The sequence below is a fragment of the Brassica oleracea genome, chromosome C1 (genome assembly GCF_000695525.1).
Source record: "Brassica oleracea var. oleracea cultivar TO1000 chromosome C1, BOL, whole genome shotgun sequence".
Taxonomy (NCBI): Eukaryota; Viridiplantae; Streptophyta; class Magnoliopsida; order Brassicales; family Brassicaceae; genus Brassica; species Brassica oleracea.
The window spans coordinates 547,633-564,851 of NC_027748.1; the positions used below are offsets into that span (position 1 = coordinate 547,633).

The 17,219-nt window shown below is 40.0% G+C and overlaps 3 protein-coding genes across 5 annotated transcripts; 1 reads left to right on the plus strand and 2 right to left on the minus strand.

Annotated features, from left to right (window-relative positions):
- Positions 1-1,862: 1,862 nt before the first annotated feature.
- On the minus strand, positions 1,863-3,367 carry LOC106315865 (homeobox-leucine zipper protein ATHB-16). 3 transcript variants are annotated; one of them, XM_013753704.1, is made up of 4 exons: positions 3,231-3,367; positions 3,073-3,119; positions 2,531-2,916; positions 1,863-2,457 (listed from the first exon to the last, which is right to left on the minus strand). In XM_013753704.1, exons 2-4 carry the CDS (start codon positions 3,098-3,100, stop codon positions 2,017-2,019), a joined length of 855 nt encoding a protein of 284 aa, XP_013609158.1. In that variant the 5' UTR covers positions 3,101-3,119; positions 3,231-3,367; the 3' UTR covers positions 1,863-2,016. The 3 variants fall into 3 exon arrangements, with proteins under 3 accessions (XP_013609158.1, XP_013609167.1, XP_013609150.1); XM_013753713.1 differs by lacking the exon at positions 3,073-3,119; XM_013753696.1 differs by having other exon boundaries at positions 3,073-3,367.
- Positions 3,368-13,648: 10,281 nt separating this feature from the next.
- On the plus strand, positions 13,649-15,137 carry LOC106293386 (putative clathrin assembly protein At4g40080). The gene is made up of 2 exons (XM_013729073.1): positions 13,649-14,232; positions 14,364-15,137. Exons 1-2 carry the CDS (start codon positions 13,799-13,801, stop codon positions 15,025-15,027), a joined length of 1,098 nt encoding a protein of 365 aa, XP_013584527.1. The 5' UTR covers positions 13,649-13,798; the 3' UTR covers positions 15,028-15,137.
- Positions 15,138-15,440: 303 nt separating this feature from the next.
- LOC106299196 (classical arabinogalactan protein 3) lies at positions 15,441-16,103 on the minus strand. Its single transcript, XM_013735327.1, has one exon. The coding sequence runs from the start codon at positions 16,033-16,035 to the stop codon at positions 15,604-15,606; it is 432 nt and encodes a 143-aa protein (XP_013590781.1). The 5' UTR covers positions 16,036-16,103; the 3' UTR covers positions 15,441-15,603.
- Positions 16,104-17,219: the final 1,116 nt, after the last annotated feature.

Consider the following 17,219-nt stretch of genomic DNA (forward strand, 5'->3'; position numbering starts at 1 on the left):
ATACTTTGTTCGGATACTGATCGGTTAACCTCTTTCCATACCAAACCAATGCTTTTTTGGTGAATAAAGTAGTGATATAGACGGCCGTAAATAGATGAAACATTTGAGATCTTCATGGATCGGAGGGTTTAGAAGAGAACACTGTAGACGTGTCTATCCTCCTCCAGCTATCCCTGCGATGTTTTCTGATATATCTCATATATAAAACTAAAACTATAGACAATAAATAAAATAATTGTTTATTATGCTCTATAGTGACAAATGGCAACGACGGAAAAAGACATGTTCTGTGAAACATTCATGGCCCCATATCACATGGGTGAAGGGACCCCATTTCCCTCGCAGCTTCGTATAAAGAAAGGGAGAAAATAAGCTACAGTGTAGGGCCCCATTCCTTTTCTGTGCCATTTGGCAGTATAGCAAACAAAGTGAAAAGTATATACTATTTTTCTGTCCTGCTTTATTTTGATAATTTATCATACTAATTTATATATAAATATGTAGCATTTTAGAAAAAAATGTATGTTCAGTGCAAGTATAACACCCTACCATTGTTTCTGAGATTAGTTACACTATTTCCGATGGCATATTGGTATGTATATGGCTTTTACATGGTGAAATTGAATACATATGCACTATCAGGCCTTTTTGATAAAAAAAAACTTTGATTTATTGAATCAGCTGTAAACAAAAACGTTTCAGTAACCCTAGCAGGTATATATAAAAAAGATTGTAATAACAGTGTTTTTTTTTGGCGTCATGTTGTGATTTGAATGCCTCAATTTCAGATATGATCCGTGACAATGGTAAAAGCTTCTACTGACCGTGTCAGAATGTTTTCATCATTCACTAAAAACAATGTCCCATGCTTCCACTTAAAAACACGTACGCACAATCATAAAAAAAAAAGCACCTTGATTGATGATGATGATAGCATTTCACAAGCCAATCCTATGTTTTAACTATTTTTTTAATCATCACCTTTAGATTTTTTTTTTTTATGGAAATAACTTTAATGTCTTTCACTGCATAATCAAAACCTTTTAACGAAAACTATCAGGTTCTTCACCATTTCCAAAAGCTACTTTCTGAATTTGGAGAACTATTCTGCCACTCTCGCCAAAGTTATTTTTCATATTTTCTTCAGAATACAAATCATTTATATTGTCGTAGAATCTTAAAGCTAATATTTGGAAAATCAATGATTCTATGTCAAATCAGTGAAACATGTGTTCTTGTTTTTGTTGAAGAGATCACAAGAAGTCATCGATGTAGATTTAAATTTACTGTTGATTGTCACATCGGATTTAACCTTGATTCATATACAATCGAGTAAATATGAAATATATTGAATTTGTTTTTGTCGTGATCAGTATCCACTAGTTCAAGGTCGTTTTCGTGGGTTGAATTTAGTTTTCGCAAAAAAAGAAAATAAAAAGATGTTACGTTTAAAGAAAGAAAGGAAAGTGAAAGAGAGATGTCGTGGTCGTGGGGAGAAAAGCTGCGGCTATGGAGAAAATAAATCACACGTCTTTTCTTTCATCATTTTCCATTTTCTTCCCATATTTGTCTCAGTTCAACTTTCACTCCATATATTCTTTTAAGAGCGCAATTGATACCCCTTTATATTTCGATAATACATAATTTTTGAAATATAATTTATATTTGATTAATCAAAAACTATATATTTGTATTTAACGTTTTCAAGTCTCGAAACCCATTATTAAATTTTGATTATCATGAGTTATATGCTTAATCTCGTCATCTACTACCATCTAATTCTTATTTGAAGGTTAAATTAGACAAGTGAAAACTTTAAGGGTAAACTTTGGAATACAATTGGGACTACAGGAGTAACTTTGATCTGAATTTTCTCTAATCGAGAAAACCCCTCCCGACATTGTTAATTAACACTTTAGCCCCCTTATTTTTTCATTATTCCGTTTTTATCCTACGAAGAGTGATAACAGAGCCAACAGTACACCGATCGTTCTTCCTCCTCCGATCAACGACTATTCATGTCCAGTGATCAGACGCGGAGTACCAATTCAGAGACGGCGGTTGCTCGTCGGAGAAGAACCCGCCACAAGCTTCTTCGCCGCTAAAAAACTCGTCGTGATCCTCTGTTTTCACGAACTGCAAGAAACTTCCGCCGGCGACCGTCGCCGGCGGCGTCAATCTCCCATTCTCCGAGCTGGTTTCTTCGTTTAGAACAGCGCTCGAATCGCAGCTGTCGGAAGATCCAGCTTCGACGACGGGGTTGGGCATAAGATCACGGAGATCGGTGAAGCTTCGCCGGTAGTTAAAACCGGTCGAATGTTCGAGAAACTGAGGAGGAGACGAAGGAATCGGATCTTCTTCTTCCTTCACGGCGGAGATATCACTCTCCGTCGTGGCCCTGACGTTGTTGTTATCTTCTTCTTCTTCTCCGTTGATCTTACCTTTCATTTTACTAATCTGCAAAAAAAAAAAAAAAAAACAGTTAAAAAAAAAGTTTCGATTTTTATTATTTGATTAATTAAATTTTCACCTCTTGGAGAAGAGAATCGTTGTCGCGGCGGAGCGAGTCGAAGTTGTGGCGGAGAGAGTCGTACTGGCTCTTGAGAAGGCCGTAGTCTTTTTCGAGCTGTTTTGTCTTCCACCGTGCACGGCGGTTCTGGAACCAAACCGCCACTTGGCGAGGCTGAAGACCAAGCTCTTGCGCTAGTTTGGTTTTCCTCTCGGGCTCGAGTTTGTTCTCAAGCTCGAAATTCTTCTCGAGAGCTTTGACTTGGTCAACACGCAGCCTCCTCTTCTTCTCCGACAGGCCCATGTGGTGGTGGTTGCCGGAATATTCCTCGACTATTGTGCCGTCTTCTTCGTAGCCGTCGAGCATAGACTGGAAATTACCTCCGTACCCTCGTGGACTCTGCTCATCTGTGGCAAGTAACCAATGAGTTTGTCAGTTTAAAGCAAAGATCTAAACAGTAGAGATTATGATAATTTGATATTAAAATGAAATTCGAATAAGAAAATGATAATTTCTGAGTTTATTTATAAAGGAGAAAGAACAAACACAAAAATGGTAAGCACCTGGAGAATTGGAGACTAGACCACACATTGAATCTGAGCTGCTTAGTCTTTTCATCATGACACCAAAAAGGGTTTAATGTCTTCTAGAGTTTTTATTTATTTTATGTTTCTAAATTTTCACTACAACAATGTTCTAAACATTAGTTCAGCTTCTTTCCCTTAGACCCACAAACAAAAGAGAAGACTTCAGAGGAACAGGATTTAGAAATGGAAGAGAAGCTCTTAAGTTGGGCTATTTAAAAGCAAAGGAGTAGGAAGAGAGAGAGAGAGAGAGAGAGCGTCTTCGTTTTTCAGTATGAACAAGTTGGTTTCACACTTTCTTTTCTTTAAATAAACCAAGCTTGGGTTAAAAATGTAACTAGGGTTAAGTTTGTGATGAAACGGCAGCAGAGTTACATGACTCGGCTCGGCTCACAGGGAATCTGTGATACGTCACCACGCTATGGGTTTTATAATTTCATAATGCAGCTTAAGGTCTTTCTAATTTCTAAACTTGATCAGTTCAGATAAAATTGGTAAACAGCGAAAACTAGATACGTAAGATTCGTTTAATAGATTTAATATGCCGAACAATCCTCCGAAAATCGTCAGAAGGTACGTCAGAAGATTTGATGACAAAATGATAAAATGAAATTTATTTTTATTTTTTCTCATTCCTGAACAAAGTTTAAACTGAATAGATAGTATTTTAGATTATAAGGATTAGTATATTTAGTCCTATATTATTCGATTGGAGTTCTATATATTAAAACATTGGTATTAATTATGTTGGATGTATGTTATTATTGGGGGAGAATTGCCAAGTGTGACTCAAAACTTGGAGTCAAACCCAAAACAATACCCCAACTTGGGTCAAACGCAAAAGTAACCTAAAAGGCTATTGAAATTACAACTATCCCCTTGTGACCAAACAAAAAAACGGAATTTTTTTTACGTTTCTACCCCTCGCAAGTCGTCTGTTTAGACGACTTGAAAATAAGTCGTCCAGACGACTTAACTGAAAGTCGTCTGGACAGTTAGTCTTAAACATAATTTAAAAATTTTGTAAAAAATATTTTGATAAGTGAAAAATGGGAATTATGTAATTAACATATGTCTTAGGAGGTATAAATTAAGATATAACAAATTTCAATTGTTTTCAGCATAGATGAGTGAAAGTAGTGAGTCATGATATTATTTAGTTTATGTTTCATCAACATATGTTGTAGTATTGTATGTGTTCTTAGGGTTAGATTTTGGAAAGCACTAAAACCATTTTTGAAAATTTTTAAAATTACTTATGCGTGTTCATTTCTGTGTATAGTAAACACTATTTAAGTATAATTTGATTTTATAACGTGGTTAGTTAGTTAATCTAGTCATTTTAGTTTAGGGGTTCATTTTAGGGTCTAGGACGACTTAATATTTTGTCGTCTGAAAACAGACGACTAAATATTAAGTCGTCTGTTGTACATTATCAGCCAGAATAAGTCGTCTAAACCGGACCAAACCTTAAAGTTTACCAATGTAATTTTAAAGCTAACCGGATTATTTACCCAATATATAAGGTGATTTTTATTTTTTTTGTTTCATTTTTCGCGAAATTCAGAAACCCTAACAGTTCTCCCTCTCAAAGGCGATTTCGAATTCCCACGATTTCCGAACAAACCATCGTTCTCAACATCGGCTATCTATCTCACTTCATTCTCACCGTTGTCGCCGCAGCTTCTTCTAACCCTAGCCGCGCCGATTCCTCTAAACCCTAGCGCCGCCGATTCCACTATTTCCGAACAAACCGTCGCCCTCGCCACCGTGGTCACCAACGTTCTAAACACTAGCGCCGCCGCTTCTTCTAAACCCTAGCGCCGCCGCTTCTTCTCTGTAAACCTTAGCGCCGTTTCTCTGTAAACCCTAACGCCGCTAAGTCATCAATCTCGAGGAAAAGATGAACATAAAACGTTGTCTCTATCAATTTACTCATTCTCACCGTTTCACGTTTATTTTTTCAGATCTATAACCGCAATGACGAGTACTCCAACTCCTTCTGCGACTGGAAGACTTGTAAGTAATTTAAGTCGTCTACTAAGTCGTCTGGACTTATATTGTTGTCTTTGATTATTTTGCAGACAAAAAGGATGGATATTCCAGAACTCCCCCGTAGGTTATACACATCAGGGGAAGAACCAGAAGCCCACAATAGCATTTCGTATCATACGGATAACAGCAAGTTGCATACTGCTCTTAGGAAAGCTCTTACTGATGACGAATTTGAAGAGCTCAAGGAGTCGAGTTTGGGAGTTTTCATCAAGTTCAAGGAGCAGGGATTTGGTTGGGCTTCAAGGCTGGTTCACTACATGCTCAGTTTCAAGCTGGACATTAAGAAGAAGTATGAGATGTGGTCTCTCGTTGGTCCAGAACCTTTGAGGTTTTCACTGTTAGAGTTTGAAAACCTCACTGGTCTAAACTGCGAGTACATCGAGGACCTTGAGACACCAAAATGTGACGTTACCCCAGAGATGGTTTCTTTCTGGGGGATGCTGGGAGTTCATCTGGAAGCTGGGCCAACTACTGATCAGATAATAGCAGCACTGAAGAGATGCGGGGATTGGTCCAGGGAAGATCGCAAGCGGCTCGCGTACCTCTCCATCTTCACTGGATTCATTGAAGGGAGAAAGTTTTCAACCGCTACACGATCTACTCTGGCAAGGCTAGTGATGGATTTAGAACGGTTTGAGAATTATCCATGGGGGAGAGTCGCGTTTAAGGTGCTGATGGACTCTTTGTGGAACAAAGAAATTGCTGGCTGTTACACCGTGGATGGGTTTATACAAGTTCTTCAGGTCTAGACGTACACAGCTATGCCGGAATTGGGTGCTAGTATTGGTGGTCCCAGAGCAGACAGTCCGTCTCCACCGATACTGGCTTACGAGGGCAGCAGAGGCCGCAGATCAATGAAAGCTGCTATCTTGAGTCAGGTATTTACTTCAATCCAAAAGACTGCGCAGACGACTTATTATAAGTCGTCTGGAAAGTCTTCCATCTGGACGACTTATTAGACGACTTATAATAAGGCGTCTGGAAAGTCTTCCCAGCTGGACGACTTATCGGACGACTTAATTAAGTCGTCTGGAAAGTCTTCCATCTGGACGACTTATTAGACGACTTATAATAAGGCGTCTGGAAAGTCTTCCCAGCTGGACGACTTATCGGACGACTTAATTAAGTCGTCTGGAAAGTCTTCCATCTGGACGACTTATTAGACGACTTATAATAAGGCGTCTGGAAAGTCTTCCCAGCTGGACGACTTATCGGACGACTTAATTAAGTCGTCTGGAAAGTCTTCCATCTGGACGACTTATTAGACGACTTATAATAAGGCGTCTGGAAAGTCTTCCCAGCTGGACGACTTATCGGACGACTTAATTAAGTCGTCTGGAAAGTCTTCCATCTGGACGACTTATTAGACGACTTATAATAAGGCGTCTGGAAAGTCTTCCCAGCTGGACGACTTATCGGACGACTTAATTAAGTCGTCTGGAAAGTCTTCCATCTGGACGACTTATTAGACGACTTATAATAAGGCGTCTGGAAAGTCTTCCCAGCTGGACGACTTATCGGACGACTTAATTAAGTCGTCTGGAAAGTCTTCCATCTGGACGACTTATTAGACGACTTATAATAAGGCGTCTGGAAAGTCTTCCCAGCTGGACGACTTATCGGACGACTTAATTAAGTCGTCTGGAAAGTCTTCCATCTGGACGACTTATTAGACGACTTATAATAAGGCGTCTGGAAAGTCTTCCCAGCTGGACGACTTATCGGACGACTTAATTAAGTCGTCTGGAAAGTCTTCCATCTGGACGACTTATTAGACGACTTATAATAAGGCGTCTGGAAAGTCTTCCCAGCTGGACGACTTATCGGACGACTTAATTAAGTCGTCTGGAAAGTCTTCCATCTGGACGACTTATTAGACGACTTATAATAAGGCGTCTGGAAAGTCTTCCCAGCTGGACGACTTATCGGACGACTTAATTAAGTCGTCTGGAAAGTCTTCCATCTGGACGACTTATTAGACGACTTATAATAAGGCGTCTGGAAAGTCTTCCCAGCTGGACGACTTATCGGACGACTTAATTAAGTCGTCTGGAAAGTCTTCCATCTGGACGACTTATTAGACGACTTATAATAAGGCGTCTGGAAAGTCTTCCCAGCTGGACGACTTATCGGACGACTTAATTAAGTCGTCTGGAAAGTCTTCCATCTGGACGACTTATTAGACGACTTATAATAAGGCGTCTGGAAAGTCTTCCCAGCTGGACGACTTATCGGACGACTTAATTAAGTCGTCTGGAAAGTCTTCCATCTGGACGACTTATTAGACGACTTATAATAAGGCGTCTGGAAAGTCTTCCCAGCTGGACGACTTATCGGACGACTTAATTAAGTCGTCTGGAAAGTCTTCCATCTGGACGACTTATTAGACGACTTATAATAAGGCGTCTGGAAAGTCTTCCCAGCTGGACGACTTATCGGACGACTTAATTAAGTCGTCTGGAAAGTCTTCCATCTGGACGACTTATTAGACGACTTATAATAAGGCGTCTGGAAAGTCTTCCCAGCTGGACGACTTATCGGACGACTTAATTAAGTCGTCTGGAAAGTCTTCCATCTGGACGACTTATTAGACGACTTATAATAAGGCGTCTGGAAAGTCTTCCCAGCTGGACGACTTATCGGACGACTTAATTAAGTCGTCTGGAAAGTCTTCCATCTGGACGACTTATTAGACGACTTATAATAAGGCGTCTGGAAAGTCTTCCCAGCTGGACGACTTATCGGACGACTTAATTAAGTCGTCTGGAAAGTCTTCCATCTGGACGACTTATTAGACGACTTATAATAAGGCGTCTGGAAAGTCTTCCCAGCTGGACGACTTATCGGACGACTTAATTAAGTCGTCTGGAAAGTCTTCCATCTGGACGACTTATTAGACGACTTATAATAAGGCGTCTGGAAAGTCTTCCCAGCTGGACGACTTATCGGACGACTTAATTAAGTCGTCTGGAAAGTCTTCCATCTGGACGACTTATTAGACGACTTATAATAAGGCGTCTGGAAAGTCTTCCCAGCTGGACGACTTATCGGACGACTTAATTAAGTCGTCTGGAAAGTCTTCCATCTGGACGACTTATTAGACGACTTATAATAAGGCGTCTGGAAAGTCTTCCCAGCTGGACGACTTATCGGACGACTTAATTAAGTCGTCTGGAAAGTCTTCCATCTGGACGACTTATTAGACGACTTATAATAAGGCGTCTGGAAAGTCTTCCCAGCTGGACGACTTATCGGACGACTTAATTAAGTCGTCTGGAAAGTCTTCCATCTGGACGACTTATTAGACGACTTATAATAAGGCGTCTGGAAAGTCTTCCCAGCTGGACGACTTATCGGACGACTTAATTAAGTCGTCTGGAAAGTCTTCCATCTGGACGACTTATTAGACGACTTATAATAAGGCGTCTGGAAAGTCTTCCCAGCTGGACGACTTATCGGACGACTTAATTAAGTCGTCTGGAAAGTCTTCCATCTGGACGACTTATTAGACGACTTATAATAAGGCGTCTGGAAAGTCTTCCCAGCTGGACGACTTATCGGACGACTTAATTAAGTCGTCTGGAAAGTCTTCCATCTGGACGACTTATTAGACGACTTATAATAAGGCGTCTGGAAAGTCTTCCCAGCTGGACGACTTATCGGACGACTTAATTAAGTCGTCTGGAAAGTCTTCCATCTGGACGACTTATTAGACGACTTATAATAAGGCGTCTGGAAAGTCTTCCCAGCTGGACGACTTATCGGACGACTTAATTAAGTCGTCTGGAAAGTCTTCCATCTGGACGACTTATTAGACGACTTATAATAAGGCGTCTGGAAAGTCTTCCCAGCTGGACGACTTATCGGACGACTTAATTAAGTCGTCTGGAAAGTCTTCCATCTGGACGACTTATTAGACGACTTATAATAAGGCGTCTGGAAAGTCTTCCCAGCTGGACGACTTATCGGACGACTTAATTAAGTCGTCTGGAAAGTCTTCCATCTGGACGACTTATTAGACGACTTATAATAAGGCGTCTGGAAAGTCTTCCCAGCTGGACGACTTATCGGACGACTTAATTAAGTCGTCTGGAAAGTCTTCCATCTGGACGACTTATTAGACGACTTATAATAAGGCGTCTGGAAAGTCTTCCCAGCTGGACGACTTATCGGACGACTTAATTAAGTCGTCTGGAAAGTCTTCCATCTGGACGACTTATTAGACGACTTATAATAAGGCGTCTGGAAAGTCTTCCCAGCTGGACGACTTATCGGACGACTTAATTAAGTCGTCTGGAAAGTCTTCCATCTGGACGACTTATTAGACGACTTATAATAAGGCGTCTGGAAAGTCTTCCCAGCTGGACGACTTATCGGACGACTTAATTAAGTCGTCTGGAAAGTCTTCCATCTGGACGACTTATTAGACGACTTATAATAAGGCGTCTGGAAAGTCTTCCCAGCTGGACGACTTATCGGACGACTTAATTAAGTCGTCTGGAAAGTCTTCCATCTGGACGACTTATTAGACGACTTATAATAAGGCGTCTGGAAAGTCTTCCCAGCTGGACGACTTATCGGACGACTTAATTAAGTCGTCTGGAAAGTCTTCCATCTGGACGACTTATTAGACGACTTATAATAAGGCGTCTGGAAAGTCTTCCCAGCTGGACGACTTATCGGACGACTTAATTAAGTCGTCTGGAAAGTCTTCCATCTGGACGACTTATTAGACGACTTATAATAAGGCGTCTGGAAAGTCTTCCCAGCTGGACGACTTATCGGACGACTTAATTAAGTCGTCTGGAAAGTCTTCCATCTGGACGACTTATTAGACGACTTATAATAAGGCGTCTGGAAAGTCTTCCCAGCTGGACGACTTATCGGACGACTTAATTAAGTCGTCTGGAAAGTCTTCCATCTGGACGACTTATTAGACGACTTATAATAAGGCGTCTGGAAAGTCTTCCCAGCTGGACGACTTATCGGACGACTTAATTAAGTCGTCTGGAAAGTCTTCCATCTGGACGACTTATTAGACGACTTATAATAAGGCGTCTGGAAAGTCTTCCCAGCTGGACGACTTATCGGACGACTTAATTAAGTCGTCTGGAAAGTCTTCCATCTGGACGACTTATTAGACGACTTATAATAAGGCGTCTGGAAAGTCTTCCCAGCTGGACGACTTATCGGACGACTTAATTAAGTCGTCTGGAAAGTCTTCCATCTGGACGACTTATTAGACGACTTATAATAAGGCGTCTGGAAAGTCTTCCCAGCTGGACGACTTATCGGACGACTTAATTAAGTCGTCTGGAAAGTCTTCCATCTGGACGACTTATTAGACGACTTATAATAAGGCGTCTGGAAAGTCTTCCCAGCTGGACGACTTATCGGACGACTTAATTAAGTCGTCTGGAAAGTCTTCCATCTGGACGACTTATTAGACGACTTATAATAAGGCGTCTGGAAAGTCTTCCCAGCTGGACGACTTATCGGACGACTTAATTAAGTCGTCTGGAAAGTCTTCCATCTGGACGACTTATTAGACGACTTATAATAAGGCGTCTGGAAAGTCTTCCCAGCTGGACGACTTATCGGACGACTTAATTAAGTCGTCTGGAAAGTCTTCCATCTGGACGACTTATTAGACGACTTATAATAAGGCGTCTGGAAAGTCTTCCCAGCTGGACGACTTATCGGACGACTTAATTAAGTCGTCTGGAAAGTCTTCCATCTGGACGACTTATTAGACGACTTATAATAAGGCGTCTGGAAAGTCTTCCCAGCTGGACGACTTATCGGACGACTTAATTAAGTCGTCTGGAAAGTCTTCCATCTGGACGACTTATTAGACGACTTATAATAAGGCGTCTGGAAAGTCTTCCCAGCTGGACGACTTATCGGACGACTTAATTAAGTCGTCTGGAAAGTCTTCCATCTGGACGACTTATTAGACGACTTATAATAAGGCGTCTGGAAAGTCTTCCCAGCTGGACGACTTATCGGACGACTTAATTAAGTCGTCTGGAAAGTCTTCCATCTGGACGACTTATTAGACGACTTATAATAAGGCGTCTGGAAAGTCTTCCCAGCTGGACGACTTATCGGACGACTTAATTAAGTCGTCTGGAAAGTCTTCCATCTGGACGACTTATTAGACGACTTATAATAAGGCGTCTGGAAAGTCTTCCCAGCTGGACGACTTATCGGACGACTTAATTAAGTCGTCTGGAAAGTCTTCCATCTGGACGACTTATTAGACGACTTATAATAAGGCGTCTGGAAAGTCTTCCCAGCTGGACGACTTATCGGACGACTTAATTAAGTCGTCTGGAAAGTCTTCCATCTGGACGACTTATTAGACGACTTATAATAAGGCGTCTGGAAAGTCTTCCCAGCTGGACGACTTATCGGACGACTTAATTAAGTCGTCTGGAAAGTCTTCCATCTGGACGACTTATTAGACGACTTATAATAAGGCGTCTGGAAAGTCTTCCCAGCTGGACGACTTATCGGACGACTTAATTAAGTCGTCTGGAAAGTCTTCCATCTGGACGACTTATTAGACGACTTATAATAAGGCGTCTGGAAAGTCTTCCCAGCTGGACGACTTATCGGACGACTTAATTAAGTCGTCTGGAAAGTCTTCCATCTGGACGACTTATTAGACGACTTATAATAAGGCGTCTGGAAAGTCTTCCCAGCTGGACGACTTATCGGACGACTTAATTAAGTCGTCTGGAAAGTCTTCCATCTGGACGACTTATTAGACGACTTATAATGGCAACGCAAAAGTGTGGAAAAAGGCTGTTTGGTAAGGGAACAAAGACTGACAACATGGCTTTGGGTCTTTGAATCTGTCCAAAACTATGGGCTCAAACAATGCCACCGTCAAAAAGACAAGCGAACTGATACAGGTGTAAATCATTTTAATCCACTTTACAATTTCGTGATTACGATTGAAATAAACATGATGAAACTTCTCTAGAATAATTTTTGTTTTTGTTGAATGCTCTTTCAAAACTATACCACGTGTTACTAAAATGAATGGTGAAGACATAGAGAAGGTTAAAGTTCAATCTTACATAAGATTTACTTCTCCTTTTCCGGACAATCATGTTCAACGTGAGAGAGGGAAACCTTTTTTACTTGTCTGTACTTTGTACCAAGCAATGTGATGTCATTAACTTTTAGTTAACTTAAGAACGACGTGCTTATCTATGGGCTTCGAGGATTATCCTTTTAATCGAAGCCCAGTTATGTAGCAGGTTTGGCATGCTACAGATCCAACAATTATTCAATTTCAAGGAAGCTTAACTAGATTTAGACTCGATTAGGATCGAATTCTTGTCGACCCAACTAGATGGGAGAAAATGGAACATGTTAGAACTTATAAATAATTAGATGTCAGGCCTGTACATTTATAACCCAGTCTAATATAATGGACCTCAAAAACTATACTTGTTACTACAGGCCTGATCTGTTATTGCACTTCCATAAAATATCTGAATGAAAAATATTTTAAAACTCTTTCAGGTTATGCAATTTTCTTTCTATCCTTATCAACTGCGTGTATATCTTTACTTGTAGTCCATTAATGTCTTACGAGATGTAACCGATCCAACAATGTATCACGGTAAACTTCAGTAGTAATACCATTTTTATGTGCCTCCTATTCTATTGTCACGGTAACTAGGATTGTTGGTGAGGCCATTAATACCAAACTTTTTTTCGTTTTGGCCAAGTCGATATACACCACTTATCAACTTCTGTTTGTTTTTGTGTGTTTGTTTGTAGTATATTCTTGTCTGAAATCAAGGAAAAGGCAATTGTACGATATACATCTTGACATTAAAGCATTCATTAATTCGAACCCCTATCGTAGAGACAAACAATTCGTGTATAAGCATTGAGCATGTGGATTGATATAGGCGAAGCGCAAATCTAGTGGATTAGACTATTTCATCAAACAAGTGGTGACAACAAAAATTACAAATAGAAACGAACTTATATATTAGCCCAAGGCCCCAAATTTGACAATAATTTGCCTAGTTTCCATTTTTTTCTTTGAGAAAAAACTTTTCTAAACTCATCAAAAAGTCAAAATGATTAGTGTATAATTTTTACCCTTTTGAAGCTTCTTCTAGATCACTCTCTTTTTACGTTTTTCCTCTTTAAAGTACAAAAAAATGCAGTGCCGTAACCTTCATGATAACAAAACTGATTACATTCTGCATTTCGACGTGGACTTTAACACATTGACCATAATAAGCACTTTGAAAATGTTTTTTTTATAGGAATAGTTTGATCTCTCGTACAAACGTACGTTACCCTTTTGAGAATGGGTAAATAAGGAGAAGATAAAATTCCATTTTAAAATTGTTTGAATATGGAAAGAAGTCTGGTAAGGAAAAAAGTTTATATTAATGGATGGTTGGGGGATTCTTATTAGGGGTATATATTGCTTATTTTGACCCATGTTGTTGGTACATCTAATCAAATAAAAACAGTTTCCATTCTTGACCCAAAATAAACAAATATTATATTAATATTATCTCTTTACTAATCAGCAAAAAGAAGTCATAAACTCATAATAAATCTTTTGTAGTTCATCATCATCCAATCCAAAGGCTAAAAGCTTTAATCGATGGGAAGAATCACAGCTCTAATAGGAATGATCAAAGACAAAGCTTCTCAAGGCAAAGCTGCTCTCGTCTCCTCAAACCCAACCAGCAAATCCCTCTCTTTCCATCTCTCCGTCCTCCGCGCCACCACTCACGACCCTTCAACTCCCCCGGCGAATCGCCACCTCGAAGTTCTCCTCTCCGCCGGCACTGGCTCCCGAGCCACCGCAGCTTCCGCCGTAGAAGCCGTCATGGACCGTCTCCACACAACCAAAGACGCCTGCGTCGCTCTCAAGTCGTTGATCATTATTCATCACATCGTCAAACACGGTCGCTTCATCCTCCAAGACCAGCTCTCTGTTTTTCCAGCTTCCGGTGGCCGGAACTATCTGAAGCTTTCTGGGTTTAGAGATGAAAAGTCTCCTCTGATGTGGGAGCTTTCTTCTTGGGTCCGATGGTAAGTTAATAAAGTTTCAATTTTTATGTTAAAAGTTTCAATTTTTTTTTTTAAAAGTTTTTCGTTTTTTAATAAAGTTTCAGTTTTTAATTAAAAGTTTTGATGTTTATATGTTTGATCTCTGTTCTTAGGTACGCCTCATACCTCGAGCATATATTATCAACTTCAAGAATCATGGGCTTCTTCGTTTCTTCAACATCGAGCGCGATCCACAAAGACGAGTACGAAGAAATGGTTTCGTCTCTTACCAACGCTGATCTGCTTCGTGAAATCTACGCGCTGGTCGGGTTACTACAAGAAGCGTGTAAGAATCCGGACGTACCCTTCTGCGGAGGCAAATCTCTCGCGGACAAGATCATTCGTTTGGTCGGAGAAGACTACGTGTCCTCGGTCAACGAGCTTTACACGAGGCTCAACGAATTTAAAGACCGGTCAAGCATTTTGAGCTTTGGAGATAGGATTGAGCTTGTCTGTGGATTGAAGAGGCTTGAGAGTTGTAAGGAAAGATTGTCTGTGGTATTCCGTGGGATTTGGAAGAGAGCTTGGATCGATGGGTTCTGGAGTCTGGTTCGTGAGGTCAAGGGCATGATTGGTGATTTGGAGGATGGTTATGAGAAAATTGAGAGATCGATGGTTGGGGTTGGGAGGAGAGGGAAAGGTTATGAATCGGCTCGGTTTACTGATCGGTTAGTTATTGGTTATGGTGATGCTGTTCGGTTTTCTTCTGGTAGATTTTCGAATGTTGATCGGTTTAATTATTTGGTTTCTAATCAAACGACTTTGAACGTCTTGTGAAAGTTTTTTTTTGGTCAGATCAGATGTCTTTTGTGATTTTTGTAAGACAAATTTCAGTGACAGGAAGATAGAGAAATTAAATATATCAAACAGATTAATGATATATACATTTTCAATAGAGAAAAAGGCAGTTATTTTTATCACTATTTTCAGAAAATATTTTATTAAAAAAAAAAAAATCTAATGCAGCCACTATAAAAGTCAAGGCGTAGATGGTGATTACATTTATATGTGTGAAGTTGATGTAATAAGACGTTCATTAATTTTGTAAAATAATGGATTATATACATTACTATGTTTTCTATATGGGGACCTAACGAACATATATGGTTGTGAAGAATGTGCCTAAAAATCAAAACGCATAATTCATAGTTAAGATTTTTCAGAATTAAAATCAGAAACTCATCCTGAGGTTAATCCCATGGTCCATTAGTGTTATAAAGGGGAGAAAAAGAAAACATTAACACCAACAAAGAGGAAGGAACACAAACTGCATTAGAGCAACAGAGAAAAAATCTTCAAATGATGACAAGAACAACCAAATGATAAATAGAGAAGGATATACTCAGGGCTCTCTTAAGCCAAAACGACAGCGTACAAGGCTCCGGCAATGACAGTGCTCACAAGGAAAGCTTTGTTAGTTAATGCTGAATCAGGGATTGGTCCTTCAGGAGCCGGAGCTGGTGATGGTGTTGGGCCTGATGGGCCTGGAGCCATAGCTTCTGGTTTCGGGGGAGAAGCGACAGGGGAAGTTTTGGGAGACTTAGTCGGTGGTGAGACGGTGGGAGGAGTCGCCGGAGCTGGAGTTGGCTCGGGAATCATAACCGGTGGTGAAGCAACCGGTACCGGAGAAGGTGGCTCAGCGGTTGGTGTAATAGCAGGAGGAGGAGAGGGAGACTCTACCGGTGGGAGAACCATGATGGGTGCTGGAGCCGGAGCTTGAGCCATACAGGACGTGGCCAATAGACCAAGGAAGATCAGAGCTTGCATTGTCTTAAGAGCTACCATCGATCTCTGTTTCAAACTTCTTTCGTTGTCTGTAGAGATAGAGAGAAACTGAGAAAAACTCTTTGTCTTCGTTGGTGGTGGAGAAATGAAGAAAAGGGTTTGTATATATATAGTTAACAAGATTATATTTAATCCTGCAAAACACAATGATTTTAGAATTATTATTTAGTATCTGGACAGTTTAATCATGCGAGCACGTACATAGATATACACCTCTTATTTGTCCAAAAAAAAATATACACCTATAAGTATTTGTTTATTGGTTTGGAATATCAAACCAGTAGTGTTTACCAAGTCTCCTGATTTGGGAAGTTTTCTTGAGGAACCATCTTCATGGAGGAGCACCAAACGGAAGCATATGATGTGTATATTAAGAGTTGTAGATAACCATGTGTTCTATTTAAAACAGGTAATTAACTATTGTTGACAGGTTGTAGATAACTTCACTTTCTGGTTTACCGTGTCAATGCAGCTTAATCTATAATGACCTTGGCTTTTCTTAAGCTTATATAAACCCTATCGTGACGTTTGGCGGCTTGAAACATGGAAGAAATTTTACAATTTCATCTTGCAATGTAAATAAGTAATAACTCGTCAGTTTTGTAGCAATATAATCAGACGAGTTTCCATCGAATTAAGAAAATGACATATTTCGTGACAACCTATATGCTTGGAATATCTTTTTATTTATGTCAAGAGTCAAGTCCACGCGCAATTACTTGGTTCCCACTTAAGTTAAGATGAGGCAGACAAGCAACTGATTATCTGTTTATGATGATGACACATTTATATTATTACGAGCAATGCGAAGTCCTCCAATCCTAAACCAAAGCCAAAACTAAACCGAAATTCTAATACCAACAAAACTAAACTTATGAATTCTATTTTTAAGGTGTATACTATTCTTTCTTATATTCACATTTTAATTCTATTACCACATTTCATGTGCAGACTATATGCTTAATTAGTGCATTGTATCTTCTTTAACCACTTAGTAGTGTCCCTTTACATCAACTTAAATCTGTTAGACCTTCGACAAGTACAGTCAATCCTGCAGAAAAGTACATCCAGGTAATCTCTGATGATGACCATGAGTTTTGGTTCATTGGGTTTTTAAACTAGGATGGCGCTGTTACATCTTTGCAAAATGCATGCATTGCAAGCCGGTCCTTACAGTCTATGTG